Source organism: Macaca nemestrina, chromosome 10 (genome assembly GCF_043159975.1).
Source record: "Macaca nemestrina isolate mMacNem1 chromosome 10, mMacNem.hap1, whole genome shotgun sequence".
In the NCBI taxonomy this organism is placed as follows: domain Eukaryota; kingdom Metazoa; phylum Chordata; class Mammalia; order Primates; family Cercopithecidae; genus Macaca; species Macaca nemestrina.
Window position 1 is genome coordinate 76,379,671 of NC_092134.1, and position 24,468 is coordinate 76,404,138.

Here is a 24,468-nt window from a genome sequence, read left to right on the forward strand (position 1 = left end):
GCCCAAGAATCTGCATTAATTGTTTTTTAAGAGAGAAGAATCTTGCTCTGTCACCCACGCTGGAGTGGAGTGCAGTGGCACACTTATAGCTCAGTTCAGCCTGGAACTCTTGGGCTCAAGCAGACCTCCCAATTAATCCTCCTGAAGATTCTGGATTTCTAGTAAGCTCCCAGGTGATCAGATAATGCTGGTCTTTGGACTTCATTTTGAATAGCAATGATGTAAAGCACTTAGCTTGTTACCTGGCACATCTTAGTCCAGTCTAAGTATGATAAATGTTATTAATACCAGATAGTTTATGAGAGCCAAGAAGACCCTCTACCACCAGATATCTTCCTCAGCATATCTGAAAATATCTGCCTTTTTATTGTGTAACATCTTTTTAAAAGTTAGTGTCTGTGGGAGGATTAATGAGTGAGTTGGCTTAATCAGATTGCTGCCCTCCCAATTTGTCAGAAATCAGCACCAAATGATTTGGAATTTTAAATTTTTTTTTTTTTTTTTTTTTTTTTTTTTGAGACTGTTTTGCTTTTGTTGCCCAGGCTGGAGTGCAATGGTGTGATCTCGGCTCACTGCAACTTCCACTGCCCAGGTTCAAGCGATTCTCCTGCCTCAGCCTCATGAGTAGCTGGGATTACAGGCACCCGCCACCATGCCCAGCTAATCTTTTTTGTATTTTTAGTAGAGACGGGCTTTCACCATATTGACCAGGCTGGTTTCGAGCTCCTGGCCTCAAGTGATTGGCTTGCCTCGGCCTCCCAAAGTGTTAGGATTACAGGCGTAAGTCACCATAACCAGCCTAGAATTTTTTTTTTTTGGCCACTTTGTTGAAGTACAATTTACATAACAATAGAATTCACCAGTTTTAAGTGTACAAATTTGCTGAGTTTTGACAAATGGAGACAGTTGTATAACCACTACCACAATCAGGATATAGACCATTTCTGTAACCCCAAAAAGTTCCCTCTTGCCCCTCCAAGGTCTAGAAATGTTAATGGGGGAAAAAGGAAAGTGATTTAGGAGTCAGAGTAGAGGAAGACTAATAAGCTCTGGTTGCTTCAGTTTTGCCTAGAAAGCAGGAGATTAGAAAATCCCAGCTGACTTGGATGTGTATTTCATATCTTGTTAATTTAGGGTGACCCACTGGCTCCAGTTTGCTGGGACTTTCCAAGTTTTAACACTCAAATTCCCATGTCCAGAGAACTCCGCTGTGTCCCACAGGCAGATCAGTATAGTTGGTTGCCCTAGCTGTGATATTCATGTCATTGTTCTTACACTGGAGAATGCCATCTCATTTTAGAGTCACTTTGCTCATGAGTAAGCACATAGTAGGCACTCAGTTGACTGAATGGGTGGACATGCAGGTAAACCCCACATGGCTGCAGATTCCTGGCCTAGAGAGCATGAGACTTGGGTTTTGGTGCCAGCTCTGCCAGGTTTGCCGTGGTATGACCCTGGAAAAGTGGTTTTCTCACTCTGGATCGGTTTCCTCCATGGGGAAATAGGGGATATTTGTCACTTCTGCCTCTAGGACATGGATACTGCTCCACTTACACAGAGCATTATGTTTTGATGTCACTTCCACTCAGCTTTCTCTCTTTTCCTTGCCCCCCTCCACCTTCAAATATATGTAGTAGATCAATAAATTATGTAAAGGCAGGTTGATAATAGAACTGCTGATGGGCCAGGCTTATGCAGACTGCTTCTGTGAGAGCAATAGAATTTGGACCTTGCACCAAGCAGTCATAGCTGAGAGTTGGAGAATCAAGTCTCTTCAGTTAAGTTACTATAATTACCTAATTTGTTCTTTGTGCATGCCTGGGAGAGAGGGTGGTAGGCAGAGAGGACTTGCTGTTTTTAGGAATTTTCCTGGCTGGATGAGGGGGTACTTATCTATCAGAGGGAGCTATTACAGCAACTCAGGGTCTTAGTATCCTAGTGCTGAAGAATTAAAATTAGAAACATCAGAACTTGGGCTGCAACTTATGGCAAACTTAGGGTTAGGGAGCTGCATTCTGTTCCTGGTTCTGCCATGCACTAGTGTGGAACTGTGGGCACATTGTATAACCTCTCTGAGTCTGGTGTTTGTCCCTAGCTTTCCATTTTAATGTATCTGTATTGCCTTCCTCAGGGTGGTGCTATTCAGTGAGGCAATGACGGGGGAGTTTAATGAAACTGGGACATCTATATACATATAAGGTATTATTACTAATCACTTTAATCTTTGGGTCCCTATGATGGGGTCTGATTCATGGGGGAAGGGAAGTGGAGAAGAATTTGGGGATTTTGTCTGCTTAGCTCTCCAAGTAATCTCATTAACATCCCCTGACTCCCAATAAGATAGGAAGATTAGGTATGAGGGAGGTACTGTTTTTTTGCTAGGAAGACTTTTGTAAAGACGTGTCTCGCCATGTTGCCCAGGCTGGTCTTGAACTCCTGGGTTCAAGTGATCCTCCCGCCTTGGCCTCCCAAAGTGCTGGGAGTACAGCCATGAGCAACCGCACTGGGCCCTACCTGCCCTTGACAAAATTCCTGACTTCTCTTTGGGAAATATTTTCCTTGGCTATAAATTCCATTCTTCCAGCTTTCGTTTCCAAATTTGGGAGACAATGGAGCAAGAACCCTCCTTTAGTTAAGCCTCTCAGCTAATGCCAGCCAGATACCCTTTCCTACCTAGAGGGAGCTTGAGTGTCTCCCTCTGGGGCTTCAGGCCTGTGAAGGGTTAAGTGAGCCACACCCTCAGCAGGAACAGTCTGGACTTTGTGCTGATCAGCCATCTCCGGCCTCTCCTGGTTTGAGTGGCACAGGGAGCCTGGGCTGGAAGAGGCAGCAAAAGGGAAGATCAGAAGAGTGGACACTGGCAAGAGGAGGCCAGCCTCTTTCCCGGCTTCCCTGCACCATGGACAGCTCCCATTAAACCACCTCTCCATCCCGGGGCCGGGACTCCTATGCCCCATTCCTGTCAAATTGAGATTTCATCCACCATTCTCCAAAGGACAGTGAAGTTATACCCTAGTTCCAGTGTTGGGTGAGTCCTGCCTTGACCTGTCACTGCTTCTCTTTAACACCTTGAGGTGCCCCATCAGGGGCCTGTTGTCTTTTGCCCTTCACCACCCTCAACCAGTCGCATTCCCACTCCCTTCAAATCTAAATCCAAAGAAGATGCCTGCTCCCGACCCACCTTCTGCTTCTCACCCTTCCCTGCCAAGTTAGTTAAAGGACTTAACTTTTTGTAAAATCTAGAAAATACAAAAATAGTATCCACTTCGTGGGGATATTGTAAGCACTAAATGAATTAGTGTTTGTACAGTGCTTAGAGCCATGCCCAGTTCATGGTAAACGCTGCATGATTCCTAGAGACTATTATTGATATTCTTATTACTTCCTCAGTTGTGTCCTTCTGAGAAGTGACAAGTGCTTTCTTTTCCTAGAGCTTGGGGAAAGCTAAGTGAAGGGAAAAGGAAGCCTGTGCCCCTTCTTGCCCCACTTCCATTCCTGCTTCCTCCCCTCTCCGACCCGGGTTCAGAGATGCAATAGCGTAGGAGAATGTGTCTCTTTCATTCCTGTTTGGGAGTGGCATTGACCATTGTACTAATAATTCTGTCCTGTGCCTGGCCACTCTGCCTACTCAGTCTCACAGGAAAGACTGAGGAGGGCCGGGTTTCCTCCTTAGGGAACACCTGCTATGTGCCTACTGTGTGGGGGCCAAGCCCCACCACCCTCCCTGTAGTTCCAACTCTGCTCCTCCTTGCCCACTTCCCCAAGAAGCTGGGTGTGTCCATCTGGGGCAAAGTCCATGCCAGAAGCTTATAGGAGTGGGTGTAAAAGCTGGAGATGGAAAAATAGAGACAGACATGTAACACATCCAGAGGTCCTGACAACTGCCTGTTTGTTGTGGAAGCAAACCCCACTTTCATTTTCTTTGGGAAATTCCAGTCTCTTATGGAGGAACTCCTGCCTCTGTCCTCTATAATTCTGCCTTGTCCAGTTCCCATTTTAAAAATGAAGCTCACTGTAGCAATGCCAGGGGAGGAGAGACCTTTGGAAGAACTTCTGAAATGGGTATGGGTAGGTTGGGTGTCTTTAATAGGGGCTGTGAGAAGTAAAGTGTTGAGAAGAAGCACTGAGGGGAGATAGGGAGTCTGGACCCTGGCCAGGGCCCAGTGCGGGAGAGAGAGGGCTTTCTGTACCTGGCAGCAGCACAAGTCTTCACTTACACTTTCCTCCTCAGCCCTCTCTCCTTCAGTTACAACTCCACTTCCCCAGTTGTAGCCCACTGGGTGCCTGCCTTCCCCTGGTGGTCAGAGGCAGGTGTTCCTGTCCCGCCCCTGCCCTACCTCTACCAACTGTAACCCAGAGGATCCCCCCAACCTTCTGCTGAGAGTTTCAGCCTCCCTTAGCTTGGGCTGGTCCAGAGGCCTCTCCTAGGTTGGGGGCTCTCTTTAGGGCCAGGGTAGGAAGAGAGGAAGGCTCTTTTCGTCCTTCTGCCATCCTCCCCTCAAACAGTTATTGGTCCCTGAAGCTGAGTGGACATCAGCAAACTGTGCCTCTTATCTCCAGGATCAGTGGCCCCTCTGGACATGCCTCTCCTGGATGGTTCTGTGGGGGTGGAGGATCTTGTCCTCCTGGAACCCTTGGTGGAGGAATCCCTGCTCAAGAATCTTCAGCTTCGCTATGAAAGCAAGGAGATTTATGTGAGTGTCATATGGGTGCCTCTGGCTGTGGATATGTGGCTGGAGAGGTCACAGGTACCCACCTCACCCTCCAGCTCATTCCCTTCACCTTCTTCCTGGCTCCAGACCTACATTGGGAATGTGGTGATCTCGGTGAATCCCTATCAGCAGCTTCCCATCTATGGGCCAGAGTTCATCGCCAAATATCGAGACTATACTTTCTATGAGCTGAAGCCCCATATGTGAGTAGGGGGACCAAGGGAAGACTGACAGGGCCCCAGCTTCTTGACACTGAGTCATCCTAATTTCCTTTGTCCCTTCCCCTGAAGGGGCTTCTCCAGCTGCCCCTTCCTTCCCTGGCCTTCTGGAGGCCCCTTCCAAGGCCTGTCACATCTTGCCCAGTCTGCTCCAAGTAGAGAGAGTGGATGAACCTGCATGCTGGAGATTGAGTGAAAGATGGTGTCTTGAACTGGTTCCACAATAGTCATTGCCCACTTCCTCCCCACAAGCTACGCATTGGCAAATGTGGCGTACCAGTCACTGAGGGACAGGGACCGAGACCAGTGTATCCTCATCACAGGCGAGAGTGGATCGGGCAAGACTGGTGAGGCCCCTGGCTGGGGGAACACATGGAGTCACCTCTGGAACTGCCTCCTTGTCTCTTTCCAAGCCAGACCTAGACCTGAACCTTTACCCCACAGAACTTCCTTCCCACTTTATCTGACTCCAAGGGGTGGTGAGGCGCTGGGGTGAGGGAAGTTAAGGAGATGGGGGGATGGGCTGGTCCTGGGTAGGGACCCACGAGAGTGTTTCTCCTGCACAGAGGCCAGCAAGCTGGTGATGTCTTATGTGGCTGCCATCTGTGGGAAAGGAGAGCAGGTGAACTCTGTGAAGGAGCAGCTGCTGCAGTCTAATCCAGTGCTGGAGGGTGAGAATTCTGCTCTCTGCCCTCTCCACCCTACACCTAACCTCCAGAATCACTAAACCCTAGACCCTCTTCCCCAGTGCTGCAAAATCACCTCTCTTGTTCAGCCCCAAAAAATCCGAGATTGTCATGAGGACTGGAAGCCCTTCCTCCTTTCCCTTCTCTAGAGTTTCACTTCTCCCCTCCTCATCTTTGTAGCTTTTGGCAATGCCAAGACCATTCGCAACAACAATTCCTCCCGATTTGTGAGTAAATGTCTCCCCACCTGGGAGGAGATGATGTGGGGGCTTGAGAGCGAAGAATGTGGCACAGACCCCTCCCGGGCAGGGTGGTGAGAAGAGGAAGAAGCTAAGTCTTTCTCTCTCTGGTCTCTCTCTGAAGGGAAAGTACATGGATATTGAATTTGACTTCAAGGGATCCCCCCTCGGTGGTGTCATCACAAACTGTATGTGTCTCCCCAATTCTACTCACCTGTCTTCCACCTGCCTCACATGGCCCTTTCTGCTAATCTGTTCCTGTAGAAAGACAGAATGTTAAATATCAAGGAGACTTCCCAACCACTAGGAATGCCAGTGATGGGGGCAGAGTTAGAGGGAAGCTACGGCATCTCCCAGGCCCTCAGGATGTTATTTTCTAATTCTCTGCCAGATCTGCTTGAGAAATCCCGAGTAGTGAAGCAGCTCAAAGGAGAAAGGAACTTCCACATCTTCTATCAGCTGCTGGCTGGAGCAGATGCACAGCTGCTGAGTATGTGCCTGCATGGGGAAAGTGTTCTCATGAGTGACACATGGCAAAGTCCCCAACCTCCATTCAGTCCCAGAACCCCTGTTCCCTCTGGGCCCCTGTAGCCCTCTTCCCTTGAACCTCCCAGATTTTCCTTGCTGCATTTCCCATTCTGAGCCTCACCCACTCATTGTTGGGAACAAATTCCTGTACCCCTGTGTTATCTTCTTTTTTTGGGGTTTTATTGCTAGGGATATGCCTTCTTGCCTCTTCACTGTTCTTGTTCCTCTTTCCTGCCTGGGTTCTGCTTTTCCTGAGCTGGCTTCAAATATGAAACAGTTGTCTCCATCTACTTTCCTTCCTACCTTCAACTTAAGGGGATTTAATTAAAACAGGGAAGCAGGCAGAATGTTGTAAGTGTTCAGGAACTTTCAGTGAGCTCCAGTTGAAGCTGTCCTGGGTCTACATTTGCCTCACCTAGGACCGTGTTCCTGATATTCATTCATTCATTCATTCATTCATTCATTCATTCAACATCTCTTGAACACCTATGATCGAATATTATGCTAGCCTCTAGGGATACAGATTTGAGTAAGACATGACCCTGTCCTCGAAGAACTTATAGTCTTCTAGGGATAACAGGTGTGTGAGCAGATCCATTGTAATATGGTGTGATCGGGGCCATCAGGCCTGTGCAGCAGGCTATAAGAGCAGAAGACCTACAGCCCCTTGGCTTGGTCTGGGGAAGGGTCCATTACAGCCTGGATGCTGTACTGGCCTGAAGTGGCTCTGGGTGGGCATCACTGGAGGGTCTGGTGGACTTTAAGCCTACTGGAGTTTGCCTCCCATTCTCCCCTCTGGCTGCGAGCACTGTGGGTGTCTGGCCCTCAAGAATGTCTCTTTGGTTTCTGGTGATTCTATGCTAGACCTGTGCTATCTCCTTTTCCACTCTTGGAGATCTCTATGATCTTCAGGAACACCTGCAGATCTCATGCTCATTCCTGGCTTAATAGTTTTGGTTGTGTTCAACTTGTCTGCATCATGGGCATTAGTGTCTTGTTCTGGTTGGTCTGTCACTTGTTGGTTTAAATCAACTCTAGATGAGGTCTCCCAGGTATCATCATCCCCAGACTTTCTGACTCATTCTCTCTCCAGATACCCCTCCTTAGCAGGCTCTTGTTTCAAAATTTGTGTGCCGGGGGAGCTACCATTAGCTTATAGTTTGAAGGATGCTCCCTGATTCTCAGATCATTTGCATACCAGATAATTGACATCCCTCAAACTCCATGATTAACCCAATCCCTCCCATCCTAGGGAAACAGCTTTGATAATTCACTTGATTCGTTTATTAAAAAGAAAAGTTCCTGCATGCCAGAAAGGCACACAGAATATGGAGATGAGAAACACAGTCCCAACACACAAGTTGCTCATTTGTGGGAGAAAAAAACAAAACCTAGCCCATATGATATGGGCTGGGATATATATTCACCAGTGGGGAATGCAAGAGAGTCATTTGGCTCAGTGCCTCAGCATCAGAGAAAATTTTTCAGAAGAGGTGTCAGGGTCGGGGAACATGCTACCTGCCACTTTATTGGTATTTGGTGTTCAAACAATGAATGAGCAACCCAGGCTGACAGTTGAGGCTGGGGGCAGGCAGGAGATATGAGCTTACTCTTCTCCCCTTTCCTTCACCCTCCAGAGGCACTTGCGTAGGATGGAAGGGTTGCTTGTTTATTTTTATTATTTAGAACCCTGAGGGTAGGGAGAAGAGTAAAATGAGGGTTTTGTTTCATAAAAGTTGGGGGAAAACCCAACCAATATGAGCATGAAAACCCTAAACACTACTTAAAAGTGTACTTAAAATTTTAGTTTATCAGGCCGAGTGCAGTGACTCATGCCTGTAATCCTAGCACTTTGAGCGGCTGAGGCAGGTGGAGTCCAGGAGTCAAGACCAGCCTGGCCAACATGGAGAAACCCCATCTCTACTAAAAATACCAAAATTAGCCAGGCGTGGTGGCACTCACCTGTAGTCCCAGCTACACAGGAGGCTGAGGCACGAGAATCACTTGAACCTGGGAAGTGGAGCTTGCAGTGAGCCGAGATCGCACTACTACCCTCCAGCCTGTGTGACGGAGTGAGACCCTGTCTCAACAACAACAAAAAATTATTCTGTCATCACAGGAATTAATGATCCCAAATCAAACGAGGCAGGGGAAGAACCCAAAACAAAAATGACTCCTTTGAATAAATGAATGAATCCATTAGGGCAAGGGCTGTGAGGTGTCAAGGCTGGAGGGCTCCAGAGAGCCTTGGGTACTAACCCTCTTCCCCAACACTGGCCCTCCCAGAGGCCCTGAAGCTCGAGCGGGATACAACTGGCTATGCCTATCTGAATCAGGAAGTATCCAGAGTGGATGGTTTGGACGACGCCTCCAGCTTCAGGGCTGTACAGGTGGGTGCCCGGGGTGGGGCAGGCTTGGGCCTTTAGGTCATCCTCTATTCTCATTGGACTGGCACTAACAGTTCAGCTTTTGATTTCTGCTTTCTGCCTAAGAGTGCAATGGCAGTGATTGGGTTCTCGGAGGAGGAGATTCAACAAGTGCTAGAGGTGACATCCATGGTGCTAAAGCTGGGGAACGTGTTGGTAGCTGATGAGTTCCAGGCCAATGGGACACCAGCAAGTGGCATCCGTGATGGGAGAGGTCTGCATCCCAGCCTGCTGGAGCCCCTACCCAGATCCTTAATCTCCTACTGCAAGTCGTGTCCTTCTGCCATCCCTAGCATAATTGATCTCACCCTGATGCAGTCCCACTCAGCCCACTCCTGAGTTCTCCCCTAAACAGACTCACTGAGAGCTCCCAATGAAGCATATGGGAATGAGCTTTTGAAATTTGATATATCTAGGTCTGGAAATTCTCTGAGTCTGAGGTGATCCTTCTGCAGAATGGGGATAATCACACCTAATTCAGGAGATTCTCATATTAAAGTAGATGATACATGCAAAATGCCCAGATCCCCTTTCTCCTGCCCCCCAACTCCCTGAGATTCCTCCAGGGCCATGTTCTGGGTTGGCTGCAATGACTTCTCCAGTGAGACCCCAGGACACCAGTCTCTCAGGCAGTTTCACTTATCAGATCGCACTCCCTCCCCTGAGAGAAAACTGCCTCTAAGGACATGGTGTACTTTCTCATTACCCCAGGTATTCGGGAGATTGGGGAGACTGTGGGCTTGAATTCAGAAGAACTAGAGAGAGCTTTGTGCTCGAGGACCATGGAAACAGCCAAGGAAAAGGTGGTCACTGCACTGAATGTCATGCAGGTAAGGGGCTCACTGGAGTGGAGGGGGTTGATTTGACCTTGTTCTGTGATGCCGCCCTAACCAGCTGGGCCTCATCCACAGGCTCAGTATGCTCGGGATGCCCTGGCTAAGAATGTCTACAGCCGCCTCTTCGACTGGATAGTGAATCGAATCAATGAGAGCATCAAGGCAAGTGGCCGCTCTCCTTTCTCCATGCTCTCCTGTCTGCCTCACCTTCTTGCCCTGTCACTAGCCCTATACCTTGGTTTCTGAGATGAGCAGAGTAGGGAGGATGATGGGAGGGTACAGTTCCTTCCAACAGTGTGTTGTCATGGAAACATCACGGGCTTTTGAGTTAGACAATCTGGATCTATCATCTACTTACTTAATTGAAAGTCATGTGGACTTTCAATATCACAAAGATTCTGGGCCTCAGTGTCCTGATTTGGAAACGCCCACTAAGAAACTTCAATATGCTGGGCGTGGTGGCCCATGCCTGTAATCCCAGGACTTTGGGAGGCTGAGGTGGGAGGATCGCTTGAGCTCAGTAGTTCAAGACCAGCCTGGGCAATATAGTGGACCCCAAATCTATATTTTATGAAAAAAAGTAAATTAAATAAAAAACTAAGAAACACTAATGCATGCCTACCTGCTTCACAGGGTTTAATGAGGATCAGATAAATTATGTAAATAGTTACTATATGATACCACAATTCCCACTCCTAGGTATATACCCAAGAAAACTGAAATTAGATGTCCTCAGCTAAAATTTGTACACAAATGTTCATAGAAGCCTTATTTGTAATAGCCAAAAAGTAGAAACAGCCCAACTGTCCATCAGCTGATGAAGAGATAAAATGTTGTGTATCTGTACAAAAGAATGTTATTTGTCCATAAAAAGAATGAAGTACTGATACACGCTTCAAGATTGATGAGCCTTGAAAACGTTATGCTGAGTGAAAGAAGCTTGTCACAGAAGACCACATTTTGTTTGATTCCATTCATATGAAATGTCCAGAATAGGCAAATTCATAGAGATGGGAAGTAGATCAATGACTGCCAAGGGCTGGGGGAGATAGGGGTATGGGGAGTGACTAATAATGGGTATAGGATTTCTTTTGCGGGGTGATGAAAATGTTCTGAAATTAGGTAGTGGTGATGGTTGTACAACCTATTGAATATACTAAAAAGCCACTGAATTATATGTGGTATGTGAATTATATTCAGTAAAGTTGTTATTAACAAATTATCCACATGGAAGTGCCATCTATTTAGAAGCTATTACTGAAAGGTAGTAGAATAAGAAGGGATTTGAGTCTAGGCTTGGGTAAGTACCTATCCTTCTGAAATTTGACTTTTTCATCTGTAAAATGGCAATAAAAGCACCTTATAAGATTATGATAAATAAAGACATGGAATCTTTTGTAAAATGCTCTACAAATGTAAGAGATGGTTATTGTCCTGAGAGGTTTTATTGTCTTTCTACCTGGTACCATTGTAGCACCATCCTGGAATCTATCTGTATCTTCCTTTTCCTTCTTGCCTCCCTCTTTGTTTTGTTCTCTAGTGTATGGAGGAGCAAGAGTAAAATCACAACAATTCCTTTCCTGTTTGGCAAAGCTCTTTCTAGTTCTGTTTGCCCCCTACTCCAACCCCATCCGCTCCAGAAGGACCTGGCCTGGTGTGCAGAGGGGGCCTGTCCTCAGATTTATCTTTCTGTCCTCTTCAGGTGGGCATCGGGGAAAAGAAGAAGGTAATGGGAGTCCTTGATATCTACGGTTTTGAGATATTAGAGGTGAGAGTGCCTCACCTCAGAACCCTGCTCCCCTAGGATTAGAGGTGGACAGGCTCACAGGGGGGATGCGAGTGGGGGGAGGTAGGGCTGAGAGGGAGAAAGTCTTGGAGTGAGCTCTCTAACCTGTGCTCCCTCTCTCAGGATAATAGCTTTGAGCAATTTGTGATCAACTACTGCAATGAGAAGCTGCAGCAGGTGTTCATAGAGATGACCTTGAAAGAAGAGCAAGAGGAATATGAGAGAGAAGTAAACTAAGTCTTTTCTACTTTCCCCTCTTAAACAACTTCTAGGCATATGCCAGAGCTTCCTTTCTTCTTGATCACAATTTCCTCTAAGTCATCCCCAGATGGGAACACAGAGGACAAAATGTTTCCCTTGCAGAGTAGATCATTCCAGCATTACCAAGTAGCCCTAATCCTCTGCTCTCCATTCTGCATTTCCCTGGCCTCCCAGGGTGCACGTGTGGAAAATCCTGACAAGAGGGAAGTGACAGCTGTGCTTGGCCTATGGCAGACTGTGAGCCAAATATAAAAAGGACATTTCTCCTGGGCTTGGCCCAACCACATCTCTTTCTGTGCCCTTCTCTAACATCTCAGAGTCCTTGGTCTCCCCCGGGCCCTAGCTACAGTTGCTGTCCTTTCTTGTAACACCATGATCCCAGACTTCCTTACCAAAAATGCCACATGGCTCCAATTTCTATGGCTAGGTGTTAGAAAAGCTCTCTGACTGAGCTCATTCCCTTCAAAGTGTGAATGGCTGAGAGTCTCACTCATCAAAACCCTCCCAGGGATGTTCCCTTGTGAGCTCTCAGGAATCATTTGTAACAGAATTTCAGGCAATGTGGTCACAATGTGTGAAAAAGTTTTTTTAGTTGTTTTGTGTGTTTTAATTTTAACGATTTGAATGATCAAATACATAATACATTCCCATGCTTCAAAATTCAAAAAGCTTAAAAAATATATAAGGAAACGTTCCCTCCTGCTTCTGCCCCTAGCCTCCTAGTTCTCCTCCCCACTCAGAGGCAACCAACATGGGCCTCCTTCCAGAAGTCTCTTACGCATATGCAAGCAAATTTGTAAATATATTTCCCCATAAAATCTATACAAATGGCAGTAAATACTCTCTGTTCTGTACCGTGTCGTCATCGCATAACAAGATCTTTCCATATCAGTATGTAAGGATGCTTTTTTACAACAACATAGTATTTTAAGGATATCATAATTCCTTTAACTGGTTGGGGAAGGTATATGGGGGATGAAGTGGGAGGGCAACTTAATTTAGTTCTGTTTTCGCTAAAGACCTGTGATAGAGGGAGGAAAGAAAGACCTATGCTTCCCAGCCATACTTGAGAATGTCCCAGCCTAGAACATCTGACCCTTGGGTGGGGTCAGGAGCTGTCCTGTCTGTAGACCTGATGCCCAGCAAGTCCCCAAAGTAGAGAACAATTATCTTTGGGTTTTCTGCTTTTGCACCATTCTTGCTTTTCAAAACATTATATAGTCTAAAAGTCTCATGTAGATAAAGTGGTTCCTAAAGGGTGGTCCTGGACCAGCAGCATCAAAATCACTTGGAAACATGTTGGAAATACAGATTCCAGGCCCACATCCCAGACCTGTTGAATCAGAAACTTGGGGAGTGGGACCCAGCAATCTGTATTTTAACAGCCCTCCAGGTGATTGTGATGCACACTGAAGTTTGAGAATCACGGATGTAGATCTTTGAAGATGTATCAAATTAGCCTTGTTGTTTGATGATAAACTCTCACTCACATGCTGTGGTTTTAAAGAGCACAGAGTAGTGTGGCCGCTGTTCCACATACACATGGATCCTTCCCCACTCCCACATGGGAAATCTCTATCCTAATCTTCACTCAACATGTTACACTTCCCTCTCCACCCTACACCACCTACAGGGATCTCTGCATTGTCTCACCCTCTGTCACAGCTGCTCCAGTTCCTTCCGTGTGTCTGTCTACCCACCCCACAAATTCTCCACCAACCTTGGAGGGATGGGGACATAAATAGAAATCATACCAAGGACCCCTCTGAATTATGGGACTTTCTGATGTCCTTTGTTGGGTGGGTGAAAGGCTGGATCTGGTGAGGTCTCTGGAGGCTTGTCTTGGACCTGTTCCCTGTAATTGTTTCCCCTGACCAGGGCATACCGTGGACAAAGGTGGACTACTTTGATAATGGCATCATTTGTAACCTCATTGAGCATGTGAGTTATCATTCTCTTATCTGTGGGACTTCCTCTTCCAGACTGCCTGAACATCCTTCCCCTGTCTCTCTCCCTGACTCCCCACTTGGTAGGGACAGTAAAGAAGGCAGAAGATAAGAGTGGAGAAAGGGGGCAGCAGTGAGAATGTGGACATCTTGGAGGACCAGATTTAGGTTGGCCTTCTTTTGTTCCCCTGGCCCAGAATCAGCGAGGTATCCTGGCCATGTTGGATGAGGAATGCCTGCGGCCTGGGGTGGTCAGTGACTCCACTTTCCTAGCAAAGCTGAACCAGCTCTTCTCCAAGCATGGCCACTATGAGAGCAAAGTCACCCAGAATGCCCAGCGTCAATATGACCACACCATGGGCCTCAGCTGCTTTCGCATCTGCCACTATGCGGGCAAGGTGAAATGGCAGGGCTGGAGGGCAGAGATTAGGGCCCAAGCCCAGGCTGAAGGCAATGGGGGAGGAACCCGGGGAAGGTGAGAGTCTGGAATACTTCACAATGAGACTGGGAGGGCCAAGTGCTGGGACAAGGTTGTGGGGTCTCCAAACCGATAGCTGCTCCTTTACAGGTGACATACAATGTGACCAACTTTATTGACAAGAATAATGACCTACTCTTCCGAGACCTGTCACAGGCCATGTGGAAGGCCCAGCACCCCCTCCTTCAGTCCTTGTTTCCTGAGGGCAATCCTAAGCAGGCATCTCTCAAACGCCCCCCGACTGCTGGGGCCCAGTTCAAGAGTTCTGTGGCCATCCTCATGAAGAACCTGTATTCCAAGAACCCCAACTACATCAGGTGACATGCTGGCGTGCAGGGGAACATGCTACATATGTGATGGCATGTGCAGGGTCCATGCGCTATACAACATGTCCGTGTGGGAGGCTTCTGGAATAAGGATATCAGAGGTCCTTTCCTCACAGAAAACAGTCAGATAAGGAGCTGAGAATCCCAGTGAGAAAGCATCAGATTCAGTAGGGAATACATAGAAGCGAGTGAAACTGGGGAGGCCAGTGTGTCTACTTTCTTTGAAAATTTTCAATGAAGTGGACTGTGTGCAGCATAGGGGAACATGATGGATTACACTGTCAATGGTGTCAGCTCCTGAAGCCTGTGCCTTACGCTGCCTCCCACCAGGTGCATAAAGCCCAATGAGCATCAGCAGCGAGGTCAGTTCTCTTCAGACCTGGTGGCAACCCAGGCTCGGTACCTGGGACTGCTGGAGAATGTGCGGGTGCGACGGGCAGGCTATGCCCACCGCCAGGGTTACGGGCCCTTCCTGGAGAGGTACCGATTGCTGAGCCGGAGCACCTGGCCTCACTGGAATGGGGGAGACCGGTAAGACCCCATAGGGAGACTGGGCATCAGGAAAGGGCAGTGCAGAAAGCATCTCTGGAGGAAGAGACCTGGAGGTGCAGTGCACATCTGCTGAAGCTGGGTGAATGGATACTTGGAAGAATGAATTGAATGACCACTTCTTGGAGGCTGAAAGGATTAGGGGAAAGGTGGAAGAGGACTCTCTCTTGAGATACCCCTCTGCAGCTTTCTGTCATCTGCTTCCATAGGGAAGGTGTCGAGAAGGTCCTGGGGGAGCTGAGCATGTCCTCGGGGGAGCTGGCCTTTGGCAAGACAAAGATATTCATTAGAAGCCCCAAGACTGTGAGTTAGAAGTGCACTTGCATTTGGTGAGGGTGGAAGGTGGAAGAGTGAAAGCCCACTTGAGAAAGGCTGGAGGGGGTGGGAGCATGTATAACCTGGAATGGATAGTAGATGGGAAGCTTCCTGTCTGTAGGAACCGTATCCCTGGGAACTGAACTGTTGGGTTCCTACACTGCCCTGAGTCTGGGGAGCTCGGTGCTGCAAGGCTCTAAGTGCCTCTGCCTGAGGCAGAGCCCTTGAGGGTCGGAGTGATCAACATCTAGCTACAAAGTTAGAGTTCAGTAGATACTTGTTTACTGAATGAATAAATAAATGAACTAAGAAGACAAAGGAATGATCAAATAAGGCCTAGTTGGGAAGCCTAAGTACTGTGGGGTATAGGAGAGGACTGTACTGTTCCCCTGAGCCAGTCTCTTCCACCTCTCCACAGCTTTTCTACCTCGAAGAACAGAGGCGCCTGAGACTCCAGCAGCTGGCCACACTCATTCAGAAGATTTACCGAGGCTGGCGCTGCCGCACCCACTACCAGCTGATGCGAAAGAGTCAGATCCTCATCTCTGCTTGGTTTCGGGGAAATGTGGTATGGTCACCCCCAAAATCCGACTGTGTTCACTCTAATAGGGAGGATGGAAGGTGGCTCAGGAGATGCTGTTTTTCTAACAACTCCCATGTTTTCTACAGCAAAAGAAACACTATGGGAAGATAAAGGCATCCGTGTTATTGATCCAGGCCTTTGTGAGAGGGTGGAAGGTAATGGAGAGTGGAAGAGAGGCTTCCTCACATTGTTCCTCCTGGATCTACCCTGCTGGCTAGAGCAGCAGAGAGCTAGTCCTGCCTGCACCCAGGCTGTACTTCTGTGTATCAGTCCGTCCATGTGTGGGTGGGTATCTGGGAGTGAGAGGCCTATAGGGGAGACCGGTGTAGGTGTCTGGGTGTGTAGATGCCTAACTTGGCAGCAGAACTTTGCCTTCTGCTCTAAGTGTCCTCACTGCCAACTTGTCTGACTTTCCTACCTCCTTCCAGCTACAGTCTCAGCTCTTTATCTTACTCAGGTCTTTGTGTGGTTAAAAAATAGTAGAACCTCTTCCAGAATCTGCCTATCTTCACTTTGGCTACTTTTTTGTACTTTTCTGCCAGGCCCGAAAGAATTATCGCAAATATTTCCGGTCAGAGGCTGCCCTCACCTTGGCAGATTTCATCTACAAGAGCATGGTAAGTGGTATGGGTTAGGGTAGATGTTAGGGATGGAGCAGGGAGGCACAGGTTTGGGAGAGGGGTTTGAGAAGAGGCAACCCAAAGCTTTTCCCCAAGAGTTTCCTCAGTCTGCATGTAGTTAAGTCCTAGGAGAAGAGGGCAGCTACCTGTAGGGACCAGGCCCCAGTGCCTTGTACTCAGGGGCAGAATCAGATAGCATTTTGGCATGAGTGGACACTCCAGGCAACCTTGTGGCAGGAAGGGGTCTCAGCACACCCATCATCTGGTCTATGGTCAAATAGGCTTGTGAAGAGCTTGGGGCTGGATGTTTAACAACAGTTGAAGAGGCTAAGCCTCATTGAAGAGTAGAGTGATCTGCACATTAACTAGCCCAACCTCCCAAGATATATTTTACGGTTGGGGTGAAAGTGGGGGAATTGTGTCTTCCTTCTACTTCCTCTGAAACTATTGTTGGCAAGTCAGAAAGTAAATCTCAGGAAGGACCTATCCTAATTCTGGAGGACGTGGGTCAGGCTGGGTGGGAAGACCTACCTGGAAGGCCTACACATTCAAACTTACAGGCAGTTCCCAGGGGGAGAAAAACAGGGACAGAGAAGAGTAACTTCTGGAGACATCAGTCGGATAGCAATAGTGCTTCTGAGAAGTGTCAGGGAGGAAGCCAGGGAGGGAGAAGCACTTCCAATGAAACCTTGGGAAAGGCCAGAGAGGAGGAAGAGCATGGGATCTTGGACAGAGGCTGGAGCAAATTGTAACTGACCTCTGCTGACTGGGTTTTTGACCATAGTTAGGACCCTGACTGTGCTCATTCAGACATAAGACATGTTTGCTTGCAGCCCCTCTTTGTTGTTTGAGAGTCTGGATCCCTCAGCTCAAGAGAGGAATGGGGGCTCTGAAGCTCTGGGCCTCTTTTTTGCCTTCCTGAGACTTCATTTGCTCGTTCTTTTCCCCTCCCCAGGGAATTTCCATCTTCCAGGTCTCTTCAGTTGCCTGTTCACCTCTTGTGCTGGTGCCAGAGTAGCTGCCTTCCCACCATACATGCTTCTTGCTACACACCTGAGACTTGTAATCTGATTTTGCTGTTACCTCCTGACTGCCATTCTTCCTCCTTTCTTTCATCTGTATATTGTCAGGCAGCTACTAATTGTCAACCCAGAAGCTGCTGGGTTTAGACCAGGGCCTCAATAAATCACACCCCCATAGAAGTCTGCAGCCACTGGGCACTGATCCCCCCAGTGTTTCTGACTGTTCCAATTTGCCACTGCCTTGACTGTAACTAACGCTAGTATCCATTATCATTTGTTATTTATTTATTTATTTATTTATTTATTTACTTTTTGAGACAGAGTTTCACTCTTGTCGCCCAGGCTGGAGTAAATGGTGTGATCTTGGCTCACTGCAACCTCCGCTTCCCAGGTTCAAGCGATTATCCTGCCTCAGCCTCCTGAGCTGGGATTACAGGCATGCACCACCATGCCCAGCTAATTTTTGTATTTTTAGTAGAGACAGAGTTTCACCATGTTGGCCAGGCTGGTCTTAAACTCCTGACCTCAAGTGATCTGCCCATCTCGACCTCCCAAAGTGCTAGGATTACCGGTGTGAGCCACTGCACCCAGCCTATTATTTTTTTTTTTTTGAGATGGAATCTTGCTGTGTCGCCCAGGCTGGAAATGCAGTAAGCATGATCTCGGCTCACTGCAACCTCCATCTCCTGGGCTCAAGCCGTCCTTCAGCCTCAGCCTCCCCAGTAGCTGAGACCACAGGCACATGCCACCACGCCTGGCTAATTTTTTGTGTTTTTGGTAAAGATGTGGTTTCACCATGTTGCCCAGGCTGGTCTCAAACTCCTGAGCTCAAGCGATCCGCTCGCCTTGGCCTCCCAAAGTGCTGGGATTACAGGCGTGAGCCACTGCACCCGGCCTTACCCATTTTGAACATCTACTACGCATTAAGCTCTTTATGTGCATTAACTCTAATACTTTCACCAACCCTGTGAGGTAGGCTCTTTTCTTTCTCCCATTTTATAGTTAAAAAGCCAAGGCTCAGGGAAGTTAAATAACTTGCCAGGGGTTCCACAGATGTAAGTGGTAAAGCTGGGTTATAAATTATTTGACTCTAGAGCTTTTAACCACTGCCAAAGACTGCCCCTCATCAATAGAGGCCTGTGCAACCCGTGGCCCTAGGCAGACCTGGGAGGAGGGGGGCTGCATAGGAAAGGGCAGAACTTTCTAATCTAGAAAAAACAATGAAAAGAAGAAAGCCTTCAGAGGCTCCACATTAATTGGAACAAAGGGGATTATGACAGATGCTTAGGCATGTTTTTTGAATTATTAATAAATAAAATCAGACCAGGGACTGGGGACTCCAGTCGTGGAGGCCTTTCCAGACCCAGATCCCAAACCCACCAAACCCACCAGACCTGTAGTGGAAGCTACAATGAGCTTGGATAGTTCCTGCAGTTACAACAATATACTGTGTTCTGCCTCTTTCTATTTTAATTTTTTAACCTGATATCTTAGTAAAACATTTTCATAAAAATTTCAGACATTTAGAAGTGCCAAAAATCAAGTCATTTTTTATATCTTCAGTAATTCTGTGCCATAAACAAACAGGTTGCTAGGTGCTCTATGGGATGTAAAACCTTGGCCAGGCAAGGTGACTCACTCCTGTAATCCTGGCACTTCGGGAGGCTGAGGCGGGAATATTGCTTGAGCCCAGGAATTTGTGACCAGTCTGGGCAACATAGTGAGACCTAGACACTACAAAAAAAATTTAAAAATTAGGTGAGTGTGGTGGCTCGTACCTGTAGTCCCAGCTACTTGGAAGGCTGAGGTGGAAGGATCACTTGAACCTGGGAGGGCAAGGCTGCAGTGAGCTGTGATGGTGGCACTGCACTCCAGCCTGGGTGACAGAGCAAAACCCTGTCTCCAAAAAAGAGACAAAAACAAAAACTTAAGAATCCTCATTCTAGATTGGGGGAGACTAAACAGTCATTCTAGATTGGGGGAGACTAAACAGTCATGGATGAAGCTTCACTGGATCCTGGAAAAGGAAAAATAAAACAAAGCTTAAAAGGACATGTTTATAAGTTTGTAAAGGACATGTAGAGAAATCTGAGTGTGGATCACTGTTGGATGAATGATGTTGATTTTCTTAGGTGTGATGATGGAGTTATGATCATGTAAGAGAATGTTCCAGTTCTTGGGAGAGGCATGCTGATGTTTTAGGGTAAAATGTCATGATATCTATAACCTAGTTTAGGATGGTAGGGTGGCAAGGATTTGTGTAAATGTGTATATGCATGTATTTATATGCACACATGTGTATATGTGTTAGAGTACACAGATAGTGCAAGGTGTTAACATTATCAGTTGGTGAATTTCGATGAGGAGCATACAGTATACAGATGTTAATTGTATCTTTTTTCAACTTTTCTGTAAGTTAAAAAAATTTGCAAAATAATAAGCTATATTGAATTTTAAAAACATCATATTATTCTACTCTTCTGCATGAATTCTCCAATGGTGTTCCATTTCACTCCTTACCACAGCCTACAAGGCCCATCATGATCTGCCCCGACCTACTCTCTGATCCTTTTTTCCTGCTCAAGTGATTCCGGTCACCCTTTCTTTTGTTTTTAGACAGAGTCTTGCTCCGTCACCCAGGCTGGAGTGCAGTAGTGCTATCTCGGCTCGCTGCAACCTCCGCCTCCCGGGTTCAAGCGATTCTCCTGTCTCAGCCTCTAGAGTAGCTGGGAGTACAGGCATGCGCCACCATGCCCAGCTAATTTTTGCACACCCTGGCTTTTTAATGTCTCTGGAATATGCTGCCAGTCATTCCTGCCTCAGGGTCTACTTCTTTGCATCACAGCAGATGCCATTATCTGACATCACCCTCTATATTTATTTGCTTGTGTAGTTGGTCCCCTTCTCCACCCTATAGTAGAATGTAAATCCAGTGAAAATGAAGACTTTGTTGACTGTTATGTCCCAATACCTAGAACAGTGCCAGGCACTAAGTGGACACTCAAAAAATGTTGAATAGTGAAAAAAAATGTGAGACCTGGGATCCTGCCTTATAAGGACTCAGTGTCTAGAAAAGGGAGCTGTTTTCCATGCAAATAACTATAGTACAAAGATGAGTGTAGGCAAATTGCTGTGGAGCTTCAAAGAAAGGAGAGGCAATCTGGGGCTTGGGGAATCAGGGAGGGCTTTGAGCAGATCTCACAGGTTGGCAGAGTTGAGCCAAGGCACACAGTGATCATGTGTGGGCTGGGTAGGGGCATGGGAAAGAGTCCTGTCTGGGTGATGTGCCCGGGGAATGCAGAGGTCCTACGACATGAGGCTGAGGTCTAAGTGTCAGGGAGGAAAGTGGGGAGAGAAAAGCACTTCCAGTGAAACCTTGGGAAAGGCCAGAGAGAAGGAGGAAGAGCATGGGATCTTGGACAGAGGCTGGAGCAAATTGTAACTGACCTCCATTGATTGGATTTTTGACCGTGGTTAGGACCCTGACTATTACTCATTCAGACATGAGACACATTTGCTTATAGCCCCTCTTTGTTGTTCGAGGGTCTGGATCCCAAAGCTTAAGAGAGGAATGGGGGCTCTGAAGTTCTGGGCCTCTTCATTGCCTCCCTGAACCTTCATTTGCTCTTTCTCCTTTGCTCCTTTATTTGTTCCTTCTTCCTTTGAATGGAGGCTGACATGTTTGGACTTGACTGATTTGAGAGGAGGGGAAATTTGGTACCTAGCCAACAGCCGACACAGACAGTGGCTGCCACCCGTAGGTAATTGTGAACAGAGGGAATAGAAAGCTACAGGAGCAAAACTTTGAAACCAGCTTTCATATTGGTTCCTCTTACCTCACTGCCCTGGGTAGCAGGTCTCTGGTTGGAACTAATCTTTCTCTCCCTCCAGTCTCCTATTCATGCTCTTACCTCCCGGCCTCAAGCTTGCACCTCACGCTGAAAAAGATCCAGGAGGTGACTCCCTTCCATCTCTTCAGCTCCACCCCTTGCTTCTCACTGTGGGTTAATCTCCTCCTTTGAAGTGGCAGGATCTGGGTGCCAGTTTGCCTGTCAGGAAGTGTTTCTTCTCATCACTCTACTCCCAATCCCCCTGCTCCCAAACCAGGTACAGAAATTCCTACTGGGGCTGAAGAACAATTTGCCATCCACAAACATCTTGGACAAGACATGGCCAGCCGCCCCCTACAAGTGCCTCAGCACAGCGAATCAGGAGCTGCAGCAACTCTTCTACCGGTGGAAGGCAAGTGGATCCCAGGCACCCCTCCTCTCATTTCATCTTTTTTTCCCCCTCACCCTGATTTTCCTCTTTTGCCTCCCTCTTCTATTTTTTTCTCATTAAAAAAATTGTGGTAATATATACATAACATACAATCTACCATTTTAACGGTGTTTAAGTGTATAGTTCAGTGGCATGAGCGACATTCATGTTGTTCTGCAGCCATCACTGCCATCCATCTCCATACACGTTTTTCATCACCCCAAACTGAAACTCTGTACCCATTACTCAATAACCCCCATTCTCCCATTCCCCTAGCCCCTGATATCCTATAATCTACTTTCTGTTTCTATGCATTTCACTTTTCTAGGTGACTCATATAAGTAGGAATCATATCGTATTTGTCCTTTTGTGTCTGGCTTATTTCACTTAGCATCATGTAATTTATTCTTTTATTCAGGAAATGCTTATTCAGCACCTGTCTGGGGCTAAGCCTTGCCCTGAGAGCTGAGCATAGAGCCCTCCTGGTGCTTTTATTTGATGGTGTCCATTCCCTACCCCAGCCTCCCTCGGTTTCTGCACTCCTCCTCAATGGTCCTCCAGCCCTGGCCTCTCCCTGAGGTGTCTAGTGCCTGTCCTTTTTCCTCAGTCTCTCTCCTCTCCTAGGGTCTTCTAGTCGATGTTTCTCACCTCCCTCCCCAGCCCTGCCCTCCCACTCCATGATTTTAGCTCCTGTTCCTTCTTCCTCACAGTGCAAGAAGTTCCGGGATCAGCTGTCCCCGAAGCAGGTAGAGATCCTGAGGGAAAAGCTCTGTGCCAGTGAACTGTTCAAGGGCAAGAAGGCTTCATATCCCCAGAGGTGAGGGCCTCCCAGACCCTGCACAGCCAGTTCCATCAAGCAGTGCTTCTCAAACTTGAGCCTGCCTCAGAATCACCTGGCAGGATTGTCATCCCCAGGTGCTATGTCCCTCCTCAGAGTCTCTGATCCAGCAGGTCTTGGGGTGGGGACCAAAATTTGCCTTTCTAACAACTCTCCAGGTGGTGCTGATGTCTTGGTCCCGGACTGTGCTCTGTGGACACTGACAGAGGATACATGGACGTGGGGGAAGGGCCCAGGAGGACTAGAATGGGAACTCTGGGGGTGGGGAGAGGCCTGTGGGCTTGTCTCTGCTGCACACCTCCCGTGTGTTCTCAGTGTCCCCATTCCATTCTGTGGTGACTACATTGGGCTGCAAGGGAACCCCAAGCTGCAGAAGCTGAAAGGTGGGGAGGAAGGGCCTGTTCTGATGGCAGAGGCCGTGAAGAAGGTCAATCGTGGCAATGGCAAGGTAAGGGTCTGCAGGCTGAACTCCTCCCACAGCTACTGCAGAGCTGTTTTCTGGCATCTGCAGAGTGGATGGCAGGCTGTGTTTGCGCCCTGCCAGGTGGAGTGGGGGCAATTAATCCTGCCTTTCCTTACCCTTTCCTGTTCCGTCCCTAGACTTCTTCTCGGATTCTCCTCCTGACCAAGGGCCATGTGATTCTCACAGACACCAAGAAGTCCCAGGCCAAAATTGTCATTGGGCTAGACAATGTGGCTGGGGTGTCAGTCACCAGCTTCAAGGATGGGCTCTTTAGCTTGCATCTGAGTGAGGTATCAGAGCTGGGTGGGGCAGGCCTTGGACTGGAGAAGGTGGTATGCATCCCAGAGCTGGGGAAGGCTGGAGGTGATGGGGACCAGACCTTTCGCTCTGGGCCTTTGATGTCCCTCAGGTGCTGCTGGAGAGAAAAAATGAATCCCTTTCCTGCTATTTTTCCCTCTTCCTAAGATGTCATCGGTGGGCTCCAAGGGGGACTTCCTGCTGGTCAGCGAGCATGTGATTGAACTGCTGACCAAAATGTACCGGGCTGTGCTGGATGCCACACAGAGGCAGCTTGCAGTTACCGTGACTGAGAAGTGAGGCCATGAGTTGGGGGTGAAGGGCGGCTTAGGGTAGACAGCCAGGCTAATGGTCATTGTGACCGGGATCAGAAAGCGAAGCATGTAGGGCAGAGCAGGGTGGGGCTTGGAGGTGTTTCTCAGGCCCCCACCCAGGTTCTTGGGGCCTCAAGCCCTCTGACTCGCATGATAGGGGAGCCATCATGGAAATGCGGGAGTCGGGGTGAGGGGATGGGCACTAGATTTGGTTTTTCTGTTCCCTCTCCAGGTTCTCAATGAGGTTCAAGGAGAACAGTGTGGCTGTCAAGGTCATCCAGGGCCCCGTAGGTGGTGACAACAGCAAGCTACACTGCAAGAAGAAGGGGAGTCGTTGCCTGGAGGTGACAGTGCAGTGAGGAGGGGGCGCCATGCAGAGACTGCAGCTGCTTCCTCCCAAACCAGCATTAACCCCCTCTGCCCTCCTGTGTGGGAGGGTCTCTAACCCCTCTGATCATGGGGCATGGCTTGGGGATTAAACTACCCTTGAAGAGGACCCTTGTCCCAAACCCTTCCTGTTCTCTCCTCCAAAAGTAGCTTCCTCCAACCTTCAGCCTCTTTGCTCACTAATAAAACATGTGGCTTGGAAAGGTTCAGTCAGGGTGGGTGGGTCCCTGTTCCCCCTATCTTTTCACCCAGGTGTACTTAGACCCCTGCCCCCATGCCCTTTTTCCTCCTCAAGCTCCTTGGAGCCAGCTAGTGAGGTAATGAGAAAGGAAAAGAAGGGAAATTGTCTCCGGGCTCCTTGACCGGCTGAGCTCTGGG

The 24,468-nt window shown here is 48.0% G+C and overlaps 2 protein-coding genes across 2 annotated transcripts in view; both read left to right on the forward strand.

Annotated features, from left to right (window-relative positions):
- LOC105474120 (nuclear envelope integral membrane protein 1) overlaps nucleotides 1–2,199 on the forward strand; it is a 28,620-nt gene extending 26,421 nt beyond the window's left edge. The window contains exon 10 of the mRNA XM_011728515.2: nucleotides 2,132–2,199. The gene's annotated coding sequence lies outside the window, so the exon portion shown is untranslated. The remainder of the gene's footprint in view (nucleotides 1–2,131) is intronic.
- Nucleotides 2,200–2,894: 695 nt separating this feature from the next.
- On the forward strand, nucleotides 2,895–24,468 carry LOC105474119 (myosin IA). The gene is made up of 28 exons (XM_011728513.3): nucleotides 2,895–3,028; nucleotides 4,561–4,694; nucleotides 4,800–4,915; nucleotides 5,183–5,277; nucleotides 5,497–5,601; nucleotides 5,797–5,843; nucleotides 5,980–6,043; nucleotides 6,247–6,345; nucleotides 8,670–8,773; nucleotides 8,876–9,023; nucleotides 9,521–9,639; nucleotides 9,721–9,807; nucleotides 11,348–11,413; nucleotides 11,555–11,659; nucleotides 13,571–13,633; nucleotides 13,836–14,036; nucleotides 14,207–14,433; nucleotides 14,773–14,973; nucleotides 15,201–15,294; nucleotides 15,725–15,874; nucleotides 15,976–16,044; nucleotides 16,432–16,506; nucleotides 21,639–21,773; nucleotides 22,502–22,608; nucleotides 22,945–23,077; nucleotides 23,230–23,382; nucleotides 23,558–23,685; nucleotides 23,936–24,468. The coding sequence occupies exons 2-28, from the start codon at nucleotides 4,581–4,583 to the stop codon at nucleotides 24,060–24,062; spliced, it is 3,132 nt and encodes a 1,043-aa protein (XP_011726815.2). The 5' UTR covers nucleotides 2,895–3,028; nucleotides 4,561–4,580; the 3' UTR covers nucleotides 24,063–24,468.